We start from the raw sequence: 19,329 nt of genomic DNA, 5'->3' as shown, positions 1-19,329 counted from the left end.
GTTGGTCAGATCTGCCATGCTGAGTCAGTTGCATATTGACTAGAATCAGTTCAAGTGTAGTGTAAACTCTCACCTAGTGGAGGTGAGGGCCTCTGGTATTATTGCTAGAAGACTGAACTGAGAGGCTCAGGTAACATTCTGGGGCTGGAGTTCAAATCCCATCATGTGCATGGTGGAATTTGAATTCAATTAAGCGTTTAATGATGATCATAAAGCCATTGCTGACTGTTGGGGGTAAAACCCATCTGGTTCATTAATCTCCTTCAGGGAATGGGGATTTCTGTCCTTTAGAAGGAAAGCAACTCGAGTTCATGGGTGATACAGTGGCGCAGTGGTTAGCACTGCTGCCTTACAGTGCCAGAGACCTGGTTCAATTCCTGCCTTAGGCAACTGTCTGTGTGGAGTTTGCACATTCTCCCCGTGCTTGTGTGGGTTTCCTCCGGATGCTCCGGTTTCCCCCCACAGTCCAAAAATGTGCAGGTTAGGTGAATTGGCCATGCTAAATTGCACGGAATGTGAGGTGAATAGGTCTGGGTCGGTTGCTCTTCAGAGGACTTGTTGGGCCAAAGGGCCTGTTTCCAGACTGTAAATAATCTAATCTAATCTAATCTAATCTAATGAAGAAAAGTCATATCAGACTCAAAACATTAACTCTATTTCCCTCTCCTCAGATGCTGCCAGACTTGCTGAGTTTCTCCAGCTATTTCTGTGTTTGCTTGAGACTATTATGGAGCTGTAGTCAGGCACTATGGCTGCCACACCAAAGGAATGATGTGAGGGTGCACAGGAGATTCACCAGGAAATTAGCCAGTCTACCTGACGAAGGAGCTGAGCTCTGAAAGCTTGTCTTTTCAAATAAACCTTTGGACTACAACCTGATGTTGTGTGATTTTTAACTATGAGGGACATAGATGAGGATTAATTTCTTTCCCTTAATAGAGGGGTCAGTAATCAAGGGGAACAGTTTGAAAGCACGGCGCAGGAGATTTAGACGGGATTTGAGGAAACTTTTTTTTCACCCAGAGAGTGAATATCTGGAATTCACTGTGTTAAACAATGGTAGAGGCAGGGTCCCTCAAGATAATTGAAGAAATATTTAGATGAACACTTGAAACTCCATAGGCTATGAATGAAGTGCTGGAAAATGTGTTGAGAATAGATGGATATTTGCTAACCAGTGCAGACACAATGGGCAGCAGGATCTCTTTCCACGTTCTAAACTCTCCATGACTCTATTACGAACCTCCACATTGTGCACCATCCTACATCACTGTTCTTGTATCGCTACGGAGTTACTGACTGTGGTAGCAGCATAGTTTTTTGTTATGAGATGTCTGACATTGCTATTCTTTTTTTTTCTACCCCCACACTACCGCCTAACTGCGGTAGTGCTTATTTTTCCCCAGCACCCATGTTGTGTGTGTGTAGGTGTGAGACACAGTGAAAGACACAAGGTGTACGAATCTTTATTCAAATTTCCACCACCAGGAAGAAAGGAAACACCCGAGTGGCCAGTGACAAGCAGTGCCCTTCACATCAAAGGGCAATGCTGTGTGATCAAACAGTGAAGGGGAGGGCAGGGATTAAATCAAAATAGAGTTGGATGGGGAAATAATGCACTCCACTCCCTGCGGTGCCCATCTCTCCCTGAACAACTCCAGGGTGTTGGTAGAGACCATGTGCTCCTTCTCCAAGGACACCCGGGCTCTAATGTAATCGTGGAAGAGGGGCAGGCAGTCGGCCCTAACGACCCCCTCCACGGCCCGCTGCCTGGACCTGTTGATGGCCAGTTTGGTCAGGCCCAGGAGCAGACCCACGAGGAGGTCTTCAGACCTGCCCTCCCTCCTCCGTACCGGGTGCCCAAAGATCAGGAGCGTGGGACTGAAGTGCAACCAAAAGCAGAGGAGGAGGTTTTTAAGAAAAGCATCATAGTTATATTAGTGGACTGGTAACCACAGGGTTGGATTACTGGCATTCAAATCTTGAAGTGGTAGTTTAAAACTCCGGAATTAAAAGGTGGTATCGGTGAATTTGAGACTACCAGATAGAGTTAAAATTCCCATTCACTGCCACCATTTATAGAAAGAAGGTTGCCATCCTTATTCTGTCTGCACCTAGCCCATAGCAATGGGATTTTCCTCTGAAATGGCCTAGCAAGCCATCCCATTGTCAGCAAGGTAGCTCTCCACACGTTCTGGATGGTGGTTAGAATATGGACAATCAAATGCCGCCAAAGCCCATTCCTGAGATCATCATCACCAGTGCAGAGGTAGGCCATTCAGCCCCTCAGTCACTACCATTCAATAAAATCATGGCCGATCGATCTGACTTTAGCCTCAACTCTACATTCTTGCCTGAGCAACACCCGACCCCCACAGTCCTCTGTTAATCTCAATCTCGCAGATATGAAAGTGAATGTCTGATGACACCCACAAACACTATCAGTAAACAGCACCACCTGCACATGCACAGAGCTCCTGCCAATACTGCCAGTGACATCATTCCATCCTGTTTGCTCTTATTGATTGTGATTATTTGGGTGTTGCCATGTTTTTTACTGCAGGGTATGTCACAAAATGAGCGTGGGCAGAACTTTCGCGGTATGCACGATGAATCTTTTGGGAATCTCAGGTGGCCCAGCCCACAGCAAACAACTGGGAGGTGATGGCCAGGTGGTATTGTTGATGGACTAATAATCTAGAGACCCAGCGGACCTGGGTTCAAATTCTTTCATGGCTGATGTTGAAAGTTGAATTTAATAAAAATAACTCGAGAATCTTCCTAAAGGCATTGTGGGCTTGCCGACGGTATATGGGACTGCAGCAGTTCAAGTCACAGCTCATCACTCCAACCTTCTCTAGTGGCAATTAGGGACAGGCAATAAATGCTGGCCTTGCCAGTGACACCCACGTTCTGTGAATGAATGAATTCAAAAAGAAAACCCAGGCTCCATGTAGTGATACCAGGTCAGCTAGGTGGACTTTATAGAATAGGATTTCCCTGATTGGGGCTGTTAATCTGGTATATAAACAATGTCAGAAATCCTGTTCACTCTGGAAGCTGGATCAGTGTCAAGGCTTCTCCACGGGTAAATAAAGGGGTGACTTGGTGATGGGATACTGGCCTTTGTGGAGTTATTTTACTCTGATACTCTCAGTGGAAGGTCATTCCAAAGTCTGACCACCATCAGAGAAAGAGAATTCCTCTCATTTTTAAAGAGTGCCCCTAGTTATAGATTTCCCCATGAGAGGAAATATCCTCTCAACATCCAAGCTGTCAAGTCCCCTCAACATTTTGTGTATTTCAATGAGGTAATCTCTCCTCATTCCTCCAGTGAGTTCAATGGGTTCAATCTGCTCAACGCTTCCTCTTTAGGAACTGTCCTCATCCCAGGAATCAGCGAGTGAACCTTCTCTCTCAACGTCCTTAAGGAAGAAGACCAAATCTGAGATGCAATCTCACTCAGGTACTATTCAGCTTTAACAATGCTTCCCGACTTTTCTCTCCCTTCCCTTTGCAATGAAGGGCAACATTTAATTTGAATTCCCAGTCACTTGCTGAACCAGTATCCTGACGTTTTGTTATTCACAGAATGGCGTATTGCAGAGTTCCAAAGTGTCTCTCTTGTCAAAACAAATTCTCCTTTTCCCTATTCCTGCCAATGTGGATGAGTTAAGATTTTTCTCTCTTAGCTAACAAATCCCCTCTCCACATTGATAAGAATATCAGCTCTTATTCTGTGCAGTAATTTTTTTATGCCACACTTTACCACATTTCTTTTAGAAATTCATTCACTAAAGCTAGAAGTTTCCTGTCATTCTGGAACTCACTGTCAGTAAGGATGGGAGAGGGAGATACCCTTATAACATTTGATAAGTATTTACAACTCACTATCATGGAAAGGCTGCCGACATCATCAAAGACCCATCGCACCCCGGTAATGCTGTCCTACAACCTCTTCAGTCAGGCAGAAGATACAGAAGCCAGAACGCACGCACCAGCAGATCAGGAGCAGCTTTTTGCTGGCTGTTATTTTTCTGATGAATGGGCTCGCTAGCCTGAAATAATGCTGACCTTGCTAATGCTGATCTTGCCTAGCGCACACCCTGTGTAATGTAACCTGTACGCCTCTAAGTCTTTATGATCGGTACTTCCTTGCTTACTCTGATCTGCCTGTACTGCTCATAAACAAAGCGTTTTACTGTACCTTGGTACATGTAACAATAAATCAATCAATGTGCACTTGTGATGCTGAGGCATACAAGGCTGTGGACCAAGTGCTGGAAAATGGGATTAGGATAGTTAAGTGGCTGTGTTTGGCCAGCATGGATGAGATGGGATGAAGGGCCTTTTTTCTGTGCTGTAAACCTCTAATGACCATATAAATCCATCTCAATTACCCAGTTTTCTCAATCCAATCCTTCCATTAATGTGCACATACTCACTTCTTAGGTAATTATTATTCCAAATGCAATCATTCCCTGATATCTGGTGTTCTCTACACAGTTAGGAGTTTTGAGAAGATTTCCAAAACTCTATCAACAAACACATTGACTTAGACCCCATTTACTACCCTCTGAGAAAAAGAACAGGAAATGACATCACCACAGGAAATGACATCACCAACCCAAGGAACCCTAAAGGCATAAATAAAAAGCGGGTCATGAACATCAGTGCTTCACCCGAGGCTCACTGATGATGTTACCTAGTATGGTGACAAAATGTATGAAAATGAATCTTCCAGCTCAGCGAGCAAACCCACATCCATTCTCTATATAGTCTTCAATACTATTCATTATTCTCAGTGTAACCATTCCTTGTGCTAACTGAGTTGGTGCAAAATGTTACACTGTTCCATGCTTGGAGATGCTCTGTCCAGGCTGCTGTACTGGTATAAAGCTTTGATTCTCTCATAAATATGACAGCAATATATAAAACTAATGAATAATACATGGTGCTCCCAGGCAGCAAAACAAAATCTTTTACTGGATTTGTGTTTAGCAGTAAGTAATTTAGTCTCCAAAGACAGAAAAAATTATTCGCAGACAAAGATTACCGAAGCTTTTCGGGAGTATTCTTTGCTAAAGCAGTTTTAATGTGGATGAACATAGTATAAACATAGTGCCTTAGGGGGTCTTGTTGTGCAGTGGTAGTGTCCCTACCTCTGAACCAGGAGGCCAAGGTCAAGTCCCACATGCTTCAAGGTTGTGTAGTAAAGACTCTGAACAGACAGATTTGAGAATAGACTGGAAAGTTTCATTGAAATCTTTAAGGCTTCTTGTGGCACAATGGTAGCATCCTAACCTCTAAGCTAGGAGACCTGTGTTCAAGTGGCAACTACTCCAGAGGAGTGTGTCATAACATCTCTGATATGGTTATTTAGAAATATCTCATAGAAACCATTTGGTGTGAGAAAGTAAGTAACCCTGCCTCAGTCACCACTGCACTTTGACTAACTAAAGGTTTTGTATTGTTCAGCTTTTTAATAATATTTATTCAAGTAAATAGCTTTATTCTGTTACAAAATGGTTCTATAGGCTGGGACTTATTTCACTGGAGGGCAGCAGGTTGAGGGGTGACCTTATAGAAGTTTACAAAGATCATGAGGGGTGTTGATAACTTGAATAGCAAGGACCTTTTTTCTAGGGTGGGGGAGTCCAAAATCGGGGGCATATTTTTAAGGTGAGGGGAGAAAGATTTAAAAAGGACATGAGGTGCAACTTTTGTTTTTACACAGAGAGTGGTCTGTGTGTGGAGTGAACTGCCAGAGGAAGTGGTGGATGCAGTTACAGTCACAACATTTAAAAGACATTTGGATAAGTACATGAATAGGAAAGGTTTGGAGGGATATGGGCCAAATGCAGGCAAGTGGGACTCGTTTAGTTTGGGAACATGGTCGGCATGGATGAGTGCTGTATGACTCTATGAATGTATGAGTGGAGGTTTATCATTATGAAGTTGCCACAGCGTACTATTTTATTGAATGCTTTGTATATGAGGATGGGAATTATTCAGGAATCTAACTTGTATAGTTAGTTACACATTCTGGAACTTTGGAATAACCAAAGCCACAAATATGGCTTTTGTGTTAGATCATATAGAACTAAAAGATCTCTCAGGCCATAAGTATAATGAGATGGAAATGTGTTACTGGAAAAGCGCAGCAGGTCAGGCAGCATCTAGGGAACAGGAGAATCGACATTTCGGGCATTAGAGTGAAGAAGGGCTAATGCCCGAAACGTCGATTCTCCTGTTCCCTAGATGCTGCCTGACCTGCTGCGCTTTTCCAGCAACACATTTCCATCTCTGATCTCCAGCATCTGCAGACCTCACTTTCTCCTCATAAGTATAATGACCAGAGGATTGCTCTGTCCCTTGACTTATTTTGGCTACTTCTACTTGAGCAAAGAATAATTAGAGACAGATAAGCAGTTTGGCAGCTCTCAAGAGTGACCTGAGGCAGGATCTCCAAAATCCGATAGACTTAGAGGCTTATTTTTCTCTGACTTAAGTGTGAGATAGCGTGGGGCACTGAACTTGAAATGTAATGCACGGAGCTTAATCTGCTACCTCTTCTGCTGTCCCTGCTATAGGAATGATGTTGCGAATCTTGAAAGGGTTCAGACAAGATTTACAAGGATGTTGTCAGGATTGGAGGGTTTGAGCTTGAGGGAGGGGCTGAATTGCTGAATAATTGTTTATACGTGTGAAAAATATCAAAGAATGAGAAAAGCCATTATCCAAACTCCAGTGTTTGATTACTAATGGTAAGACACAACCTAATACTGATGCTATTACCCTTTGCCATTCTAAGATATATCGCGTTCTTCTGCTTTCTTGGGTATGTGCTGTGACCGGCAAAGAAGACATATATCCCAGCCGAATGGCTGTGAGGGGCTGGGCAAATAGGGACTCCCTCAGATTTTATCATCAATCCTGTCTCTATAGAGCTATCCCACATTTTACATTCACCACACAATTAACCAAAGACACAACATTGCGCTATATTAGACTCAATGGGGCTAAAATTGGATTTGAGCCACAATTCAAAATTGGCTAAGTGAGTTTAGATTAGATTCCCTACAGTGTGGAAATAGGCCCTTCAGCCCAACCTAACGAAGAGTAACCCACCCAGAACCATCTCTCTCTGACTAATGTACCTAATACTATGGGCAATTTAGCATGGCCAATTCACCTGACCTGCACATCCAGAGCAAACCCACGCAGACACGGGGAGAATGTGCAAACTTCACACAGACAGTCACCCAAGGCTGGTATTGAACCTGGGACCCTGGTGCTGTGAGGCTGCAGTGCTAATCACTGAGCCACCGTGCCGTTGCTTCGCATGATAGTTTAACCTCAGCTTTCTGGAAGCCATCAAAACTGAGTTTGATAAATAGGGCTGTAGGATTACTGTCAGTTGGGCTGTAGATAGCTATTGTTTCCTGGGGACATGACAACTAGTGAAATTGAAATTCAGAGACTAGAATAGTCTGGAATCGAAAACCAATCTCAAAAGTGGTAGCCATAATAGCCATCAATGATTGATACAAATATCCATCCAGATCAATAATGCTGTCTGTGCCCAGTCTGGCCCATATGTGACTCCAGACCATAACAATGTGGTTGACTCCTATTGCCCTCTGCAATGGCTGAGCAAGTCACTCAATTAAAGGGCAATTAGGGATGTTCAACAAATGCTGGCCCAGCAAGAGACATTCCATCAAAGGTTAAAGAAAACAACTTGCTCTGAACCCTATCTACATCCCATTTCATGCCCCAGCTCACTTGGTCACACTGAATTGGGTGTAAGACCACAGACCTATATACAATCGGAGCAGTATTAGGCCATTATGTCCATCAAGTTTGCTCACCATTTGATCATGGCTGATGTTTCTCAACCCCATTCCCTGCCTTCTCCATGTCACCCTTGATCTCCTTATCAATGAAGAACCTATCTCTGTATTAGATACCCAATGATCTGACCTCAACAGCGCTCTGTAGGAATGAGTTCCACAGAGTCACCACTCTCTGCCTTCTTCCCCATCTCAGTTCTAAAGAATGTCCCTTCACTCCGAGGCTGTGTCCTGGTGTCCTAGTCTCTCCTACGAGTGGAATCATCTTCTGCATGTCCACTCTATCCAGGTTTTGACATATATTAGGGATAAGAACATTGCCTGATGTTTGATTAAGGGCAGGATAAGGATTCAAGGATAAGTTACAAGTATGTATTAGGTCAGTGTTTATATTGAGCTGAAAATGTGTTGCTGGAAAAGCGCAGCAGGTCAGGCAGCATCTAAGGAACAGGAGAATCTTCAGGCTTATGCCCGAAATGTCAATTCTTCTGTTCCTTGGATGCTGCCTGACCTGCTGTGCTTTTCCAGCAACACATTATCAGCTCTGATCTCCAGCATCTGCAGTCCTCACTTTCTCCTCAATGTTTATATTGTCTGGTTAGGGCAAAAGTGAGGACTGCAGATGCTGGAAACTAGAGTCTAGATCAGAGTGGTGCTGGAAAAGCACAGCTGGTCAGGCAGCATCTGAGGAGCAGGAAAATCAACGTTTTGGGCGAAAGCCCTTCATCAGGAATGAACTTCAATCTTGATGAAGGGCTTTTGCCCAAAACATCGATTTTCCTGCTCCTCAGATACTGCCTGACCAGCTGTGCTTTTCCAGCACCACTCTAATCTAGACTCTGGTTAAAAATCTTATCTTCTCTGGTTAAAAACCTTATCTTCTGATATTATATAATGTTAACTCAAAGTCACTGAATATGGACTTTTGAATGACACCATCAGAGTTGACAATAACGCCAAGGAATGGCATTATGTACAAAGTAAACCAGTGACCCCTTTGAGAGATTTGTGACAATTGGGATTCCTCTTACACATATTTAAATAAAACAGGACTACTTGGCTTCAAGATTAAATGCTTGAGATAAAACCAATTAAGATATATAATCCTTAATGGATAGAGAAAATAAACTCAAGACCATTCTTCCTGATACACAGATTGTGAAAGACCAGATCCTTGGATGCTGCCTGACCTGCTGTGCTTTTCCAGCAGCACTCTAACCTAATCTGGATGGGTAGCATGGTGGCTCAGTGGCTAGCACTACTGCCTCACAATGCCAGGGGCAAATGGTTCAATTCCCGCCTTGGGCAACTGTCTGTGTGGAGTTTCCACATTCTCCCTGTGTTGGCGTGGGTTTCCTCCGGGTGCTCCGGTTTCCTCCCACAGTCCAAAGATGTGCAGGGTAGGTGAATTGGCCATGCTAAATTGCCTGTTTTGTTAGGTGGATTAGTCAGGGGTAAATATAGTGGGGTGGGTTTCTCTTCGGAGGGTCGGTGTGGACTTGTTGGGCCGAAGGGCTTGTTTCCACGCTGTAGGGAATCTATCTACCCATCTAGTTTAGTAGTGATGTCCATAACCACTATTCACAATGTTTGCCAGGAAAGTTAGTTGACTTTGTTTCTTCATTTCTTTTTAATTAATCACACACAAAACCATTCTATCCAAATCAGCATGAGATTAATTTGCAATTTAAAGACCATTTCAAGTTCACAGTTTATAATGTGCAACTGGTTGGAAGAACTCAGTATGTGACTTGGCCAACATGTTTAACTCCCCAATACACAGGAGGTATGAACACATCCAATTAAACACAATCATTTATTCCTGTACAGAGGGATGTTATAATGGATTGGAAATAAAACACTGTAAGGGATGCGCTCCATGGTTAATGATGTTAAAACATCATCATTCTCACTGGAGCTACCTGTAAATTAATAACTTGACTTATTAGCACAGCACAAGTATAATCAATAATTTCTTTTCTCATTTACTTGTTTTCATTGCTTCTGAATCAGGGACTTTATCACCAATTTCAGCCAGACAACGTGAGCAGGTAGTATTATGGAAATGCATTGGTTACTGATGTGATCATCTTCTTCTTTCACAGGATTCAGGTATTGCTGGCAAGGTCAGGATTTGCTGCCCATCCCTTATTGCCCTTGAACTGAAGGTTTGCTGAGCCTTTTATAGAATCCCTACAGCGTGGAACAGGCTATTTAGCCCAACAAATCCACACCAACCCTCCGAAAAATAATCAACCCAGACCTATTCCCCTACCCTATTACTTTTCATGTACCCCTGACTAATGCACCTAACCAATACATCCCTGAACACTATGGGCAATGTAGCATGGCCAATTCTCCTAACCTGCACATCTTTGGATTGTGGGAGGAATACAGAGCACCTGAAGGAAACCCACGCAGACACGGGGAGAACATACAAACTCCACATAGGCAGTTGCCTGAGGCTGGAATCAAACCTGGGTCCCTGGTGCTGTGAGGCAGTAATGCTAACCACTGAGCTACTGTGCTGCCTTGGATTTCATGGGATTGTTAAGAGACAACCACATTGCTGCAGGGTTGAAGTCATATGTAGGCCTGAAGGACATTAGTGAACCAGATGTGTTTTTATGATGAGCAATAGTCACCATTCAAGTAAACTGAGATTAGCATTGAATTCAAAATTTTATTAATTGAACTTAAATTCCACCATCTAATCATAGTGAGATTGAGCCCTTCCCCCCAGAGAATTAAGTCTGAACATCTACATTACTATTATTGTGGCATTATCACTATACCGCCATCCCCTGTAGTTCTGAAATCAAGAGTCACATGCCATGTAGATGCTGAGAAGAGAGGGATGGAGGAACCATATGAAGAGATCACAATGTAAAAGTTCGCATTCGGTACATTAGTGTGTTAGTTAAAAAAAAGAGTTGTTTGGAACTTCTGAGAGTCAAATTGTGTGGTGCTGGAAAAAGCATGGCAGGTCAAGCAGCGTCTGAGGAACAGGAGAATCAGGCATATACCCTCCTTCAGCCCAGACGTTTCAACTCTGACTCTCCAGCATCTGCAGTCCTCACTTTCTCTTTGAAACTTCTGAGAGTGAGACAATAGTCACTCTCCGATAAGGCAGAGAGATAGCAGGCTCAGGGTTGGGCAGTCCAACCTGAGGGACAGTGCCTACAGTGCAGGGCAGTGCGCTGATATACAGACTTCATAGCAGTGGAATCACTGCATAGGATGACTAAGCATAGGATTATACTGATGGTGTCAGTGCAATCCACAGAGGCAGCTGAAACCAAAAGCTATCCTAACGCCTAAGGAAGTGTGCCAGGGAGAGATGAAGCTTGGTTAGCCATCCTCTCTATCAGGAAGGAAAAAGGATGTGCCTTGGTTGGGAATCTGTAATATGGCACTATGAAAGGAGGTGAACTCCAAAACAGTGGGAGTGACTGAACCCGTATGTTATATCATGCCTAGCTGCGCTAACCAAACATGTTGAAACATGTTCAATAATTGCAGATTACTTGCAAAAGTTAATAAAAACAAAAGGATTGAAAACTTTAAAAAAAAGCTTACCTTGGTTTGGAACGTACAGTAGAGGTGAGTGAGAAATGGATGTTCCCAGGCAAGAGAGAGTACCCGTTTCTCAACCATAGTGCATTCCACATCATCGTCCATCAGCACCACATCCTTCTTCAATGCTTTAATGGCAAAGAACTGATTCTTGTCCTTTAGCTCTGCAAGGAAGACCTGGAGAGGAGGAGATAGGAATAGGAGAGAAGCTGTTACTAAGGTGGAACTGTCCATCCCCATTCATGGAGTACAACTGATAGTTGGAAAAAATGATAGATAAGAATGTTTACTTCCACAAAATGCTATCCCATTATGACCTGGGACTGCAGGAGTTAAACTTTTACTCATCCCTTGCTTTAGCAGGTCTGATAAGATTCATAAAATTAATTTGAATTGTTTTCCAATTATGTATTGTCGCTATCGTCCTGGATTGTTTGAACCAAGGCCTATGTATCAGTCTATCACATTGACCCACAGATTGTCACCAAGTAGATAAATTCTGAAAATGAATGCAATGGGATTCAGGCAACTGGAATAAAAAGGAGAAAATGCAAGAAATAGACATCAGGCAAAGTATTTGGAAGAACGGAAAAGTATCCACATTGTCTGCCTAACTCCTCACCATAATTCTTCTGATGAAGGATCTCAAATTGATGTTCCAGCATTTCGTTTCTCTTTCATGGAATGTAGGCTACATTGACAAGGCCAGTGTTTGTTGTCCATCCCTGACTCACCCTGAACTGAATGGCTTATTGGGCCATTCCAGGGGGCAGTAAAGAGTCAACCACATTGCTGGGGCTCTGCAGTCACATGTACACCAGACCAGGTAAGGATGGCAGATTTCCTTCCCAAAAACCAGTTTGATTTTTAGGACAAGTCAATACGAGTTGCACAGGCACCATTAGGCCAGCATTGAATTTCAGATTTTACTCAGTTCAGATTTCACCATCTGTCATGGTGGGGTTCAAACCTTTCTCCCCAGGACATTGATCTTGGTAATGGGATTACTAGTCCAATATTGCGTCAATTCTGGTCTCCCTGCTATAGAAAAGATCAAAGGATTCAGAAAAGATTTACAAGGATGTTGCCAGAGTTGGACGGTTTGAGACACAGGGAGAGGCTGAAGGACTGGACTATTTGCCTTGGAGCATCAGAGGCTGACGGATGACCTTATAGGGGTTTATAAAATCATGAGGGGCATGGATAGGGTAAATAGGCACAATGTTTTTTCTGGGGGTGGTGTTGCCCCCAGAGAATTAAGCCTGAACCTCTGGATTACTATTACTGGGACATTAGCACAAGACAAAAGATGGAAAATTATAGTCCGATTGGCCTAACCTCGGTTTGTAGGTAAAATTCTAGAATCCATCATTAAGGATGAGATTTCTAAATTCTTGGATGTGGAGGGTTGGATTAGAACAAGTCAGCATGGATTTAGTAAGGGGAGGTCGTGCCTGACAAACCTGTTAGAATTCTTTGAAGAGGTAACAAGTAGGTTAGACCAGGGAAACCCAGTGGATGTTATCTACTTAGATTTCCAGAAGGCCTTTGATAAGGTGCCTCACGGGATTCTGCTGAGTAAGGTGAGGGCCCATGGTGTTCGAGGTGAGTTGTTGGCATGGATTGAGGATTGGCTGTCTGACAGAAGGCAGAGAGTTGGCATAAAAGGTTCTTTTTCAGAACGGCAGCTAGTGACAAGTGGTGTCCTGCCCCTGTTCACTTTATATATTAATGATCTGGATGAGGGGACTGGGGGCATTCTGGCGAAGTTTGTTAATGACATGAAGTTAGGTGGACAGGCAGGTAGTTCTGAGGAGGTGGGGAGGCTGTAGAAAGATTTAGACAGTTTAGGAGAGTGGTCCAAGAAATGGTTGATGAAATTCAACATGAGTAAATGTGAGGTCTTGCACTTCGGAAAAAAGAATACAGGCATGGACTATTTTCTAAAAAGTGAGTAAATTCATAAAGCCAAAGTACAAAGGATCTGGGAAAGCTAGTCCAGGATTCTGTAAAAGTTGACTTGCAGTTTGAGTCCATGGTTAAGAAAGCAAATGTAATATTGTCATTTATCTCAAGAGGGTTGGAATGCAAAAGCAGCGATGTGCCACTTTATAAAGATCTAGTTAGGCCCCATTTCGAATTCTGTGCCCAATTTTGGGCCCCACACCTCAGGAAGGATATACTGGCACTGGAGCGTGTCCAGTGGAGATTCACACGGATGATCCCTGGAATGGTCGGCGTAACATACAATGAACAGCAAAGGATCCTGGGATTGCATTCATTAGCGTTTAGGAGGTTGAGGGGAGATCTAATAGAAACTTACAAGATAATGCATGGCTTAGAAGGGGTGGATGCTGGGAAGTTGTTTCCGTCAGGCGGGGATACTAGGTCCTGTGGGCACAGCCTTAGAATTAGAGGGAGTCAATTTAGAATGAAATGAGGAGACATTTCTTCAGCCAGAGAGTGGTGGGCCTGTGGAATTCATTGCCACAGAGCTCAGTGGAGGCTGGAACATTAAATGTCTTCAAAGCAGAAATTGATAAATTCTTGATCTTGCAAGGAATTATGGGATATGGGGAGAGTGCAGGTAAGTGGCTTTGAAATGTCCATCAGCCATGTCCATCAGTACATCACCCGTGTGGGCGGCACGGTGGCACAGTGGTTAGCACTGCTGCCTCACAGCGCCAGAGACCCGGGTTCAATTCCCGCCTCAGGCGACTGACTGTGTGGAGTTTGCACGTTCTCCCCGTGTCTGCGTGGGTTTCCTCCGGGTGCTCCGGTTTCCTCCCACAGTCCAAAAGATGTGCAGGTTAGGTGAATTGGCCATGCTAAATTGCCCATAGTGTTAGGTAAGGGGTAAATGTAGGGGTATGGGTGGGTTGCGCTTCGGCGGGACGGTGTGGACTTGTTGGGCCGAAGGGCCTGTTTCCACACTGTAAGTAATCTTATCTAATCTAAATGGTGGAGTGGACTCGATCGGCCAAATGGCCTTACATCCACTCCTATGCCTTATGGTCTTACCATTATCTCCTGTAGTTCAGAAATCAATAGTCATGAGCCATGTAGACTCTGGGAAGGGAGAGATGGAGGAACCATATCATAATGTAAAGATTTACATTCTGTACATTAATGTGTTAATAAAGAAAGAGTTTGTTGGAACTATTGGGGGGGGGTCCAAAACTAGAGGGCATAGTTTCAGGGTGAGAGGGGAAAGTTTTTAAAGGGACCTAAGGGGCAATATTTCATACAGAGGGTGATGCGGTGTATGGAATGAGCTGCCAGAGGAAGTGGTGGAGGCTGGTACAATTACACCATTTAATAGGCATCAGGATGGATATATGAATAGGAAGGGGTTAGAGGGATATTGGCCAAGTGCTGGCAAATGGGACTAGATGAGTTTAGGATATCTGGTTGGCTTGGACGAGTTGGAGTGAAGGGTCTATTTCTGTGCTGTATATTTCCATGACATTACCACAACCTCCCCACAGCTTCAGGATGTCTCGCTGCTTGGTGGTGCTTTACTAATTTCTGGACATCGCGGAAGCTTTCCTGCATACATTATTTTCAACACTATCTTGGCACATAGATGTTTGCTCCACCGGAGGAGGCTATTTGGCCCATGGTTTCTGCACTGATCAACAAAGATCTGTATACACTAATCCCTTCCTCCAGTTCTTGGCCTATAGCTCTGCAGGCTTTGGCAATGCAAATGAATATCCAAATGCTGTTCAAATATTACAAGAGTTTCAGATTCTTAAAAGGGGTGAAGTTATTAGGAGCAAAATACTCACATCAATATACCAACCTAAAGAAACAAGATATCATAGAATATTTTCTAGTCACATGGATTTACATAGGGCAGCTCACAAATAACAATTACTCATGTTCAACTGTAAAATAATATACACTGAGATGTGAAACTGCTCAGTGCAAATCAGTCTGCACAGTGTGTCTGCTTTGGCATGACACTGTGAAACATCTTTTCCCATGTTTGCTGTTTTAGCAAAAGCAGAACTCCAGTTACTTAATGTGTGTTAATGACTTTAGTAAAATAACAGGGGAATTGTCAGAAACACACAAGTACATTTACTTCAAATTTTGAGTGACCTTAAAGGTATTTTGTTGAAGCTAAATCACTAGGATTCCAATGGGGTTTTAACTGAAAACCTTTACCTTGATTTTCTGATTGTCTCAAATGTTTCCCTAGAATGTCAATTAATTGAAAGAACCCCATGAAAATTCTAACCCTGTTCTTCACATTCATTATTTTATAAGACAGACGGTCTGGAACCGGTATGTTTATTATGAGTTTTTGAAACGCTCACACAAGGGTTATGGGCACTTGGAGGTTGGGGCAGTAATGACTGTCTGGCCCTAATTGCACTGGGGAAGGTGGCAATGGGCTGCCTCCTCAAACAACTGTCTGTTTCTTTGGTTTATAGGTACACCCGCTGTACTTTTAGGGAAGGGAGCTCCAGGATTTTGACCCAGTGACAATGAGGAACATTGAGACTCTTCCAAATCAGGATAATGCGGAGCTTGGAGGGTGTTCCCATGTATCTGCTGCCCTTGTCCTTTGAGATGGCGGAAATGACCAGTTTGGAAGGTGATGTCTCAGGAGGCTTGGTGAGATTCAGCTTTGCTTGCCACATTATCAGGCAGTATATTTTGCTCGCATTTGGGATGTGGGTGTCACTGGCTAGGCCAACATTTATATTACCCATCTCTAATTGCCTAGGGCACAGTTAAGATTCAACCATGTAGCTGAGGCCTGGAGTCACTTGTAGGCCAGACCAGATAAGGATGGCAGATTTCCTTCCCTAAAGGATATTAGTGAACCAGATGGTTTTTTTGTGATAATTGACAATGGTTAAATTAGACTAAAATTCAATTCCAAATTTTTGTTATTGAATTCAAATGTCACCATCAGCCCAAGTGGGATTTGAACCCATATTTCCAGAACATTTCCAGGGCTCTGGATTACCATCTGGTGACATTACCATGACACATACTCCCTTCTTTGTTGGGTGGGAGTGGTGGACTTTGGCCCGGCATGTCTGAGCAGCCACATGGACTCGTCTTGTTCCGATTCTCTCGAATGTTTGTGCCTTTCAGGCCAACCTGAGAGATTGCTTCAAGGTGGGGATTCCCCTCCCCCAGCACTGCGCCAACGACAGAGCTGCACATTGCTCACCTTGCCAAAACTCCCTTTTCCGAGCATTTTGTGAAGGACAAAGTCGTCAACTGTGAACCTGCGCTGGTCGATTCGGTGGGGTTCCTCATAGGTGGGAGAGTCGGACGATGAGTCTTCCTCTTCAATTGGAGTTTCCCAGCTGATTCCTTGCACCTCTGGAAATAGGAAGGAGGAACACTCAGGAACTTGCAGGGAAATGCATTTCAATGGAGAATCCAAGAAGAGTTATCACCTTCCTCGTCATCGAACTGGCCCCAATTACAGCATGAGTTTACCTTTCACAGGATATAACTTATGTTGGGAAAAGACACCATGATATAATTGAATGGGGTGGTGGAACTGACTCAAGGACTAAATGACCTACTGCTGATCTTAGAGGTTTATAAGGGGCATGGATAGGGTAAGTGGCCAAGGTCTTTTCCCCAGTGTAGGGGAGTCTAAAACTAGAGGGCATGGATATAAAGTGAGAGGGGAAAGATTTAAAAGGGACCTAAGAGGCAATTTTTTCACCCAGAGGGTGTTGTGTGTATGGAATGAGCTGCCAGAGGAAGTGGTAGAGGCTGGAATAATTGCAACATTTAAAAGGCATCTGGATGGGTATATGAATAGGAAGTGTTTAGAGGGATAAGGGCCAAAGGCTGGCAAATAAGACTGGATTAATTTAGGATATCTGGCTGACACAGACAAGTTGGACTGAATGGTCTGTGACTGTGCTCTACAACTCTATGTCTCTATGTGCGTTGCAATAAATCATGGTTCATACAGAAATTTCAGTGCAGTCCTGACAAACCACCATCTTATTGAGATGCTGTCCATCAGATGTGGCACAATATTCCCCCCCTCCCCATGCCCTTCCCTATGGTACTTGGTGTTCTCACACATTACTGACTGCAAGTTAGCATGAAAGTGCAGCAAGCTATAAAGAAGGCAAACTGTGTGTTGGCCTTCATAACGAGAGGACTCGAGCACAGGAACAAGGATACTTTGCTACAATTATGCAGGGCACTGGTGAGGCCAAACCTGGAAGACTGCCTCCTTATTTGAATTCCTGGATTGGCAGGACTGCTGTATGAGGAGAGACTGACTCAGTGAGGATTGTATTCACTGGAGTTTCGAAGAATGAGGGGGGATCTCATAGAAACCTATAAAATTCTAGCAGGACTCGATAATTTAGATGCAGAAAAGCTGTTCCTGATGATGGGGGAGTCCAGAACGAGGGATTATAGTTTATGGATAAGGGATAAATCTTTACGTTTAAGATAAGGAGAAATTTCTTCGCCCAGAGAGTGGGGAGCCTGTGGAAACCTTTACCACAGAAAGTGGTTGAAGCCAACACATTGTGTGTTTTTATGAAGAATGTGTTGTCAGTTCTTCTGTAACATTGCGTTATAGAGAAGTCACGCTTTAGAAACAGCACTTAAAGTGTTGGCGATATAATCGCATTGCAACCAGCGCACATTTAAAAAATTTGTGCTTAAGAAACAGCATCCCCAATTCGTCAATCAGGTTACAATGAATTCATGTTGATGCAACACATGTTATAGCAGAGCAACCTGGAAATATATCTCTTGTAGCTAAAGGGTTCAATGGATACGGGGGGGGGGGGTATTGAGCTCGATGATCAGCCACAACCATATTGAATGGGGGAGCGGGCTCATGGGGCTGAATGGCCGACACCAGCTCCTATCATATATGTTTCTGTATTTCTATGATCCTGAAAATAATGAGTCTGAAGAACACATCTCCCGCAACTGTTATCTCCAAATGCAAATTGAGGCCATCCTCTGCTGCCCATGTCTTTGCATGTACCCATCCACATTCCATAATCAAACCTCTGCTCACTGACATACATTGGCTCCCTGTCAATATCTCTCTAACCTTCTCCAGCCCCATAATCATCACCTCCTTCCCCCCTGGAGATTTTGCATTCCTTTGATTCTGACCTTTGAACATGGCTGGTACTCATCGCTCCACCAAAGGAGGTCGCACCATCAGCTACCGGGACCCTAATCTCTGAAATTCCTACCTTAAACCTTCCTCTCTCGTCCTGCTTTAAGAAGCTTACTAAAGCCTAAGTTGTTGACTGAGCTTTCGATCAGCTGATCTTTTGAGCCTCAGTCTCATATTGTGTTTTATATTCCATGGATTGTGTTGCAGAGAAGATGGGATTTAGTTTTGCAGTATGCTTTGAACTCTTTCAGTTATATTTAGCTTGGTTTGGTTTATTTTACTTTTCTATCTTCTGTGTAATAAATTTCAGTTTTATTATTAAAACTAAATCTACAGCTTTGTGTCCTGAAATCATTTCTGTTTTGTTTTTATTTATCAAGCTGGATTTCATTCTAGGATTTGATTTTTCCCAGTAGCAATATTGGCTGGGGATCATAACCATATGTTTGGCTAGAAATTACAGAGGCACAGTTGAAAGTTGACCAAACTTGAGACCTGAATGTTGAAAGGTATTTGACAGATTGAAATGACAGAGAGCTAGGAAAAGGTGGTGGTTAATTAAAGATGGCAGTAATTCAATGTTGGAAGAATTTGTTTGGGTATAAATCAGAAATATTAAGAGACCATTTGTATGTGTAGTTCAGAGACCAGATTAGAGTGGTGCTGTAAAAGCACAGCTGGTCTGCTAGCGTCCGAGTAGCAGGAAAATCGACGTTTTGGGCAAAAGCCTTTCATCAGGAATATACATGTGTG

At 43.3% G+C, this 19,329-nt stretch overlaps 1 protein-coding gene across 7 annotated transcripts in view; it reads right to left on the bottom strand.

Annotated features, from left to right (window-relative positions):
* Nucleotides 1-19,329, bottom strand: part of prkcq (protein kinase C, theta) — a 173,946-nt gene that overhangs the window by 34,498 nt on the left and 120,119 nt on the right. For all 7 annotated transcript variants that reach the window (XM_043714126.1, XM_043714132.1, XM_043714127.1 and 4 more), the window contains 2 exons: nucleotides 16,627-16,781; nucleotides 11,436-11,609 (listed from right to left, as the gene is read on the bottom strand). In XM_043714126.1, the coding sequence (XP_043570061.1) occupies nucleotides 11,436-11,609; nucleotides 16,627-16,781 (329 nt within the window). The remainder of the gene's footprint in view (nucleotides 1-11,435; nucleotides 11,610-16,626; nucleotides 16,782-19,329) is intronic.

The sequence above is a fragment of the Chiloscyllium plagiosum genome, chromosome 23 (genome assembly GCF_004010195.1).
Source record: "Chiloscyllium plagiosum isolate BGI_BamShark_2017 chromosome 23, ASM401019v2, whole genome shotgun sequence".
Lineage (NCBI taxonomy): Eukaryota > Metazoa > Chordata > Chondrichthyes > Orectolobiformes > Hemiscylliidae > Chiloscyllium > Chiloscyllium plagiosum.
This window is presented reverse-complemented; position numbering and strand designations above follow the sequence as displayed.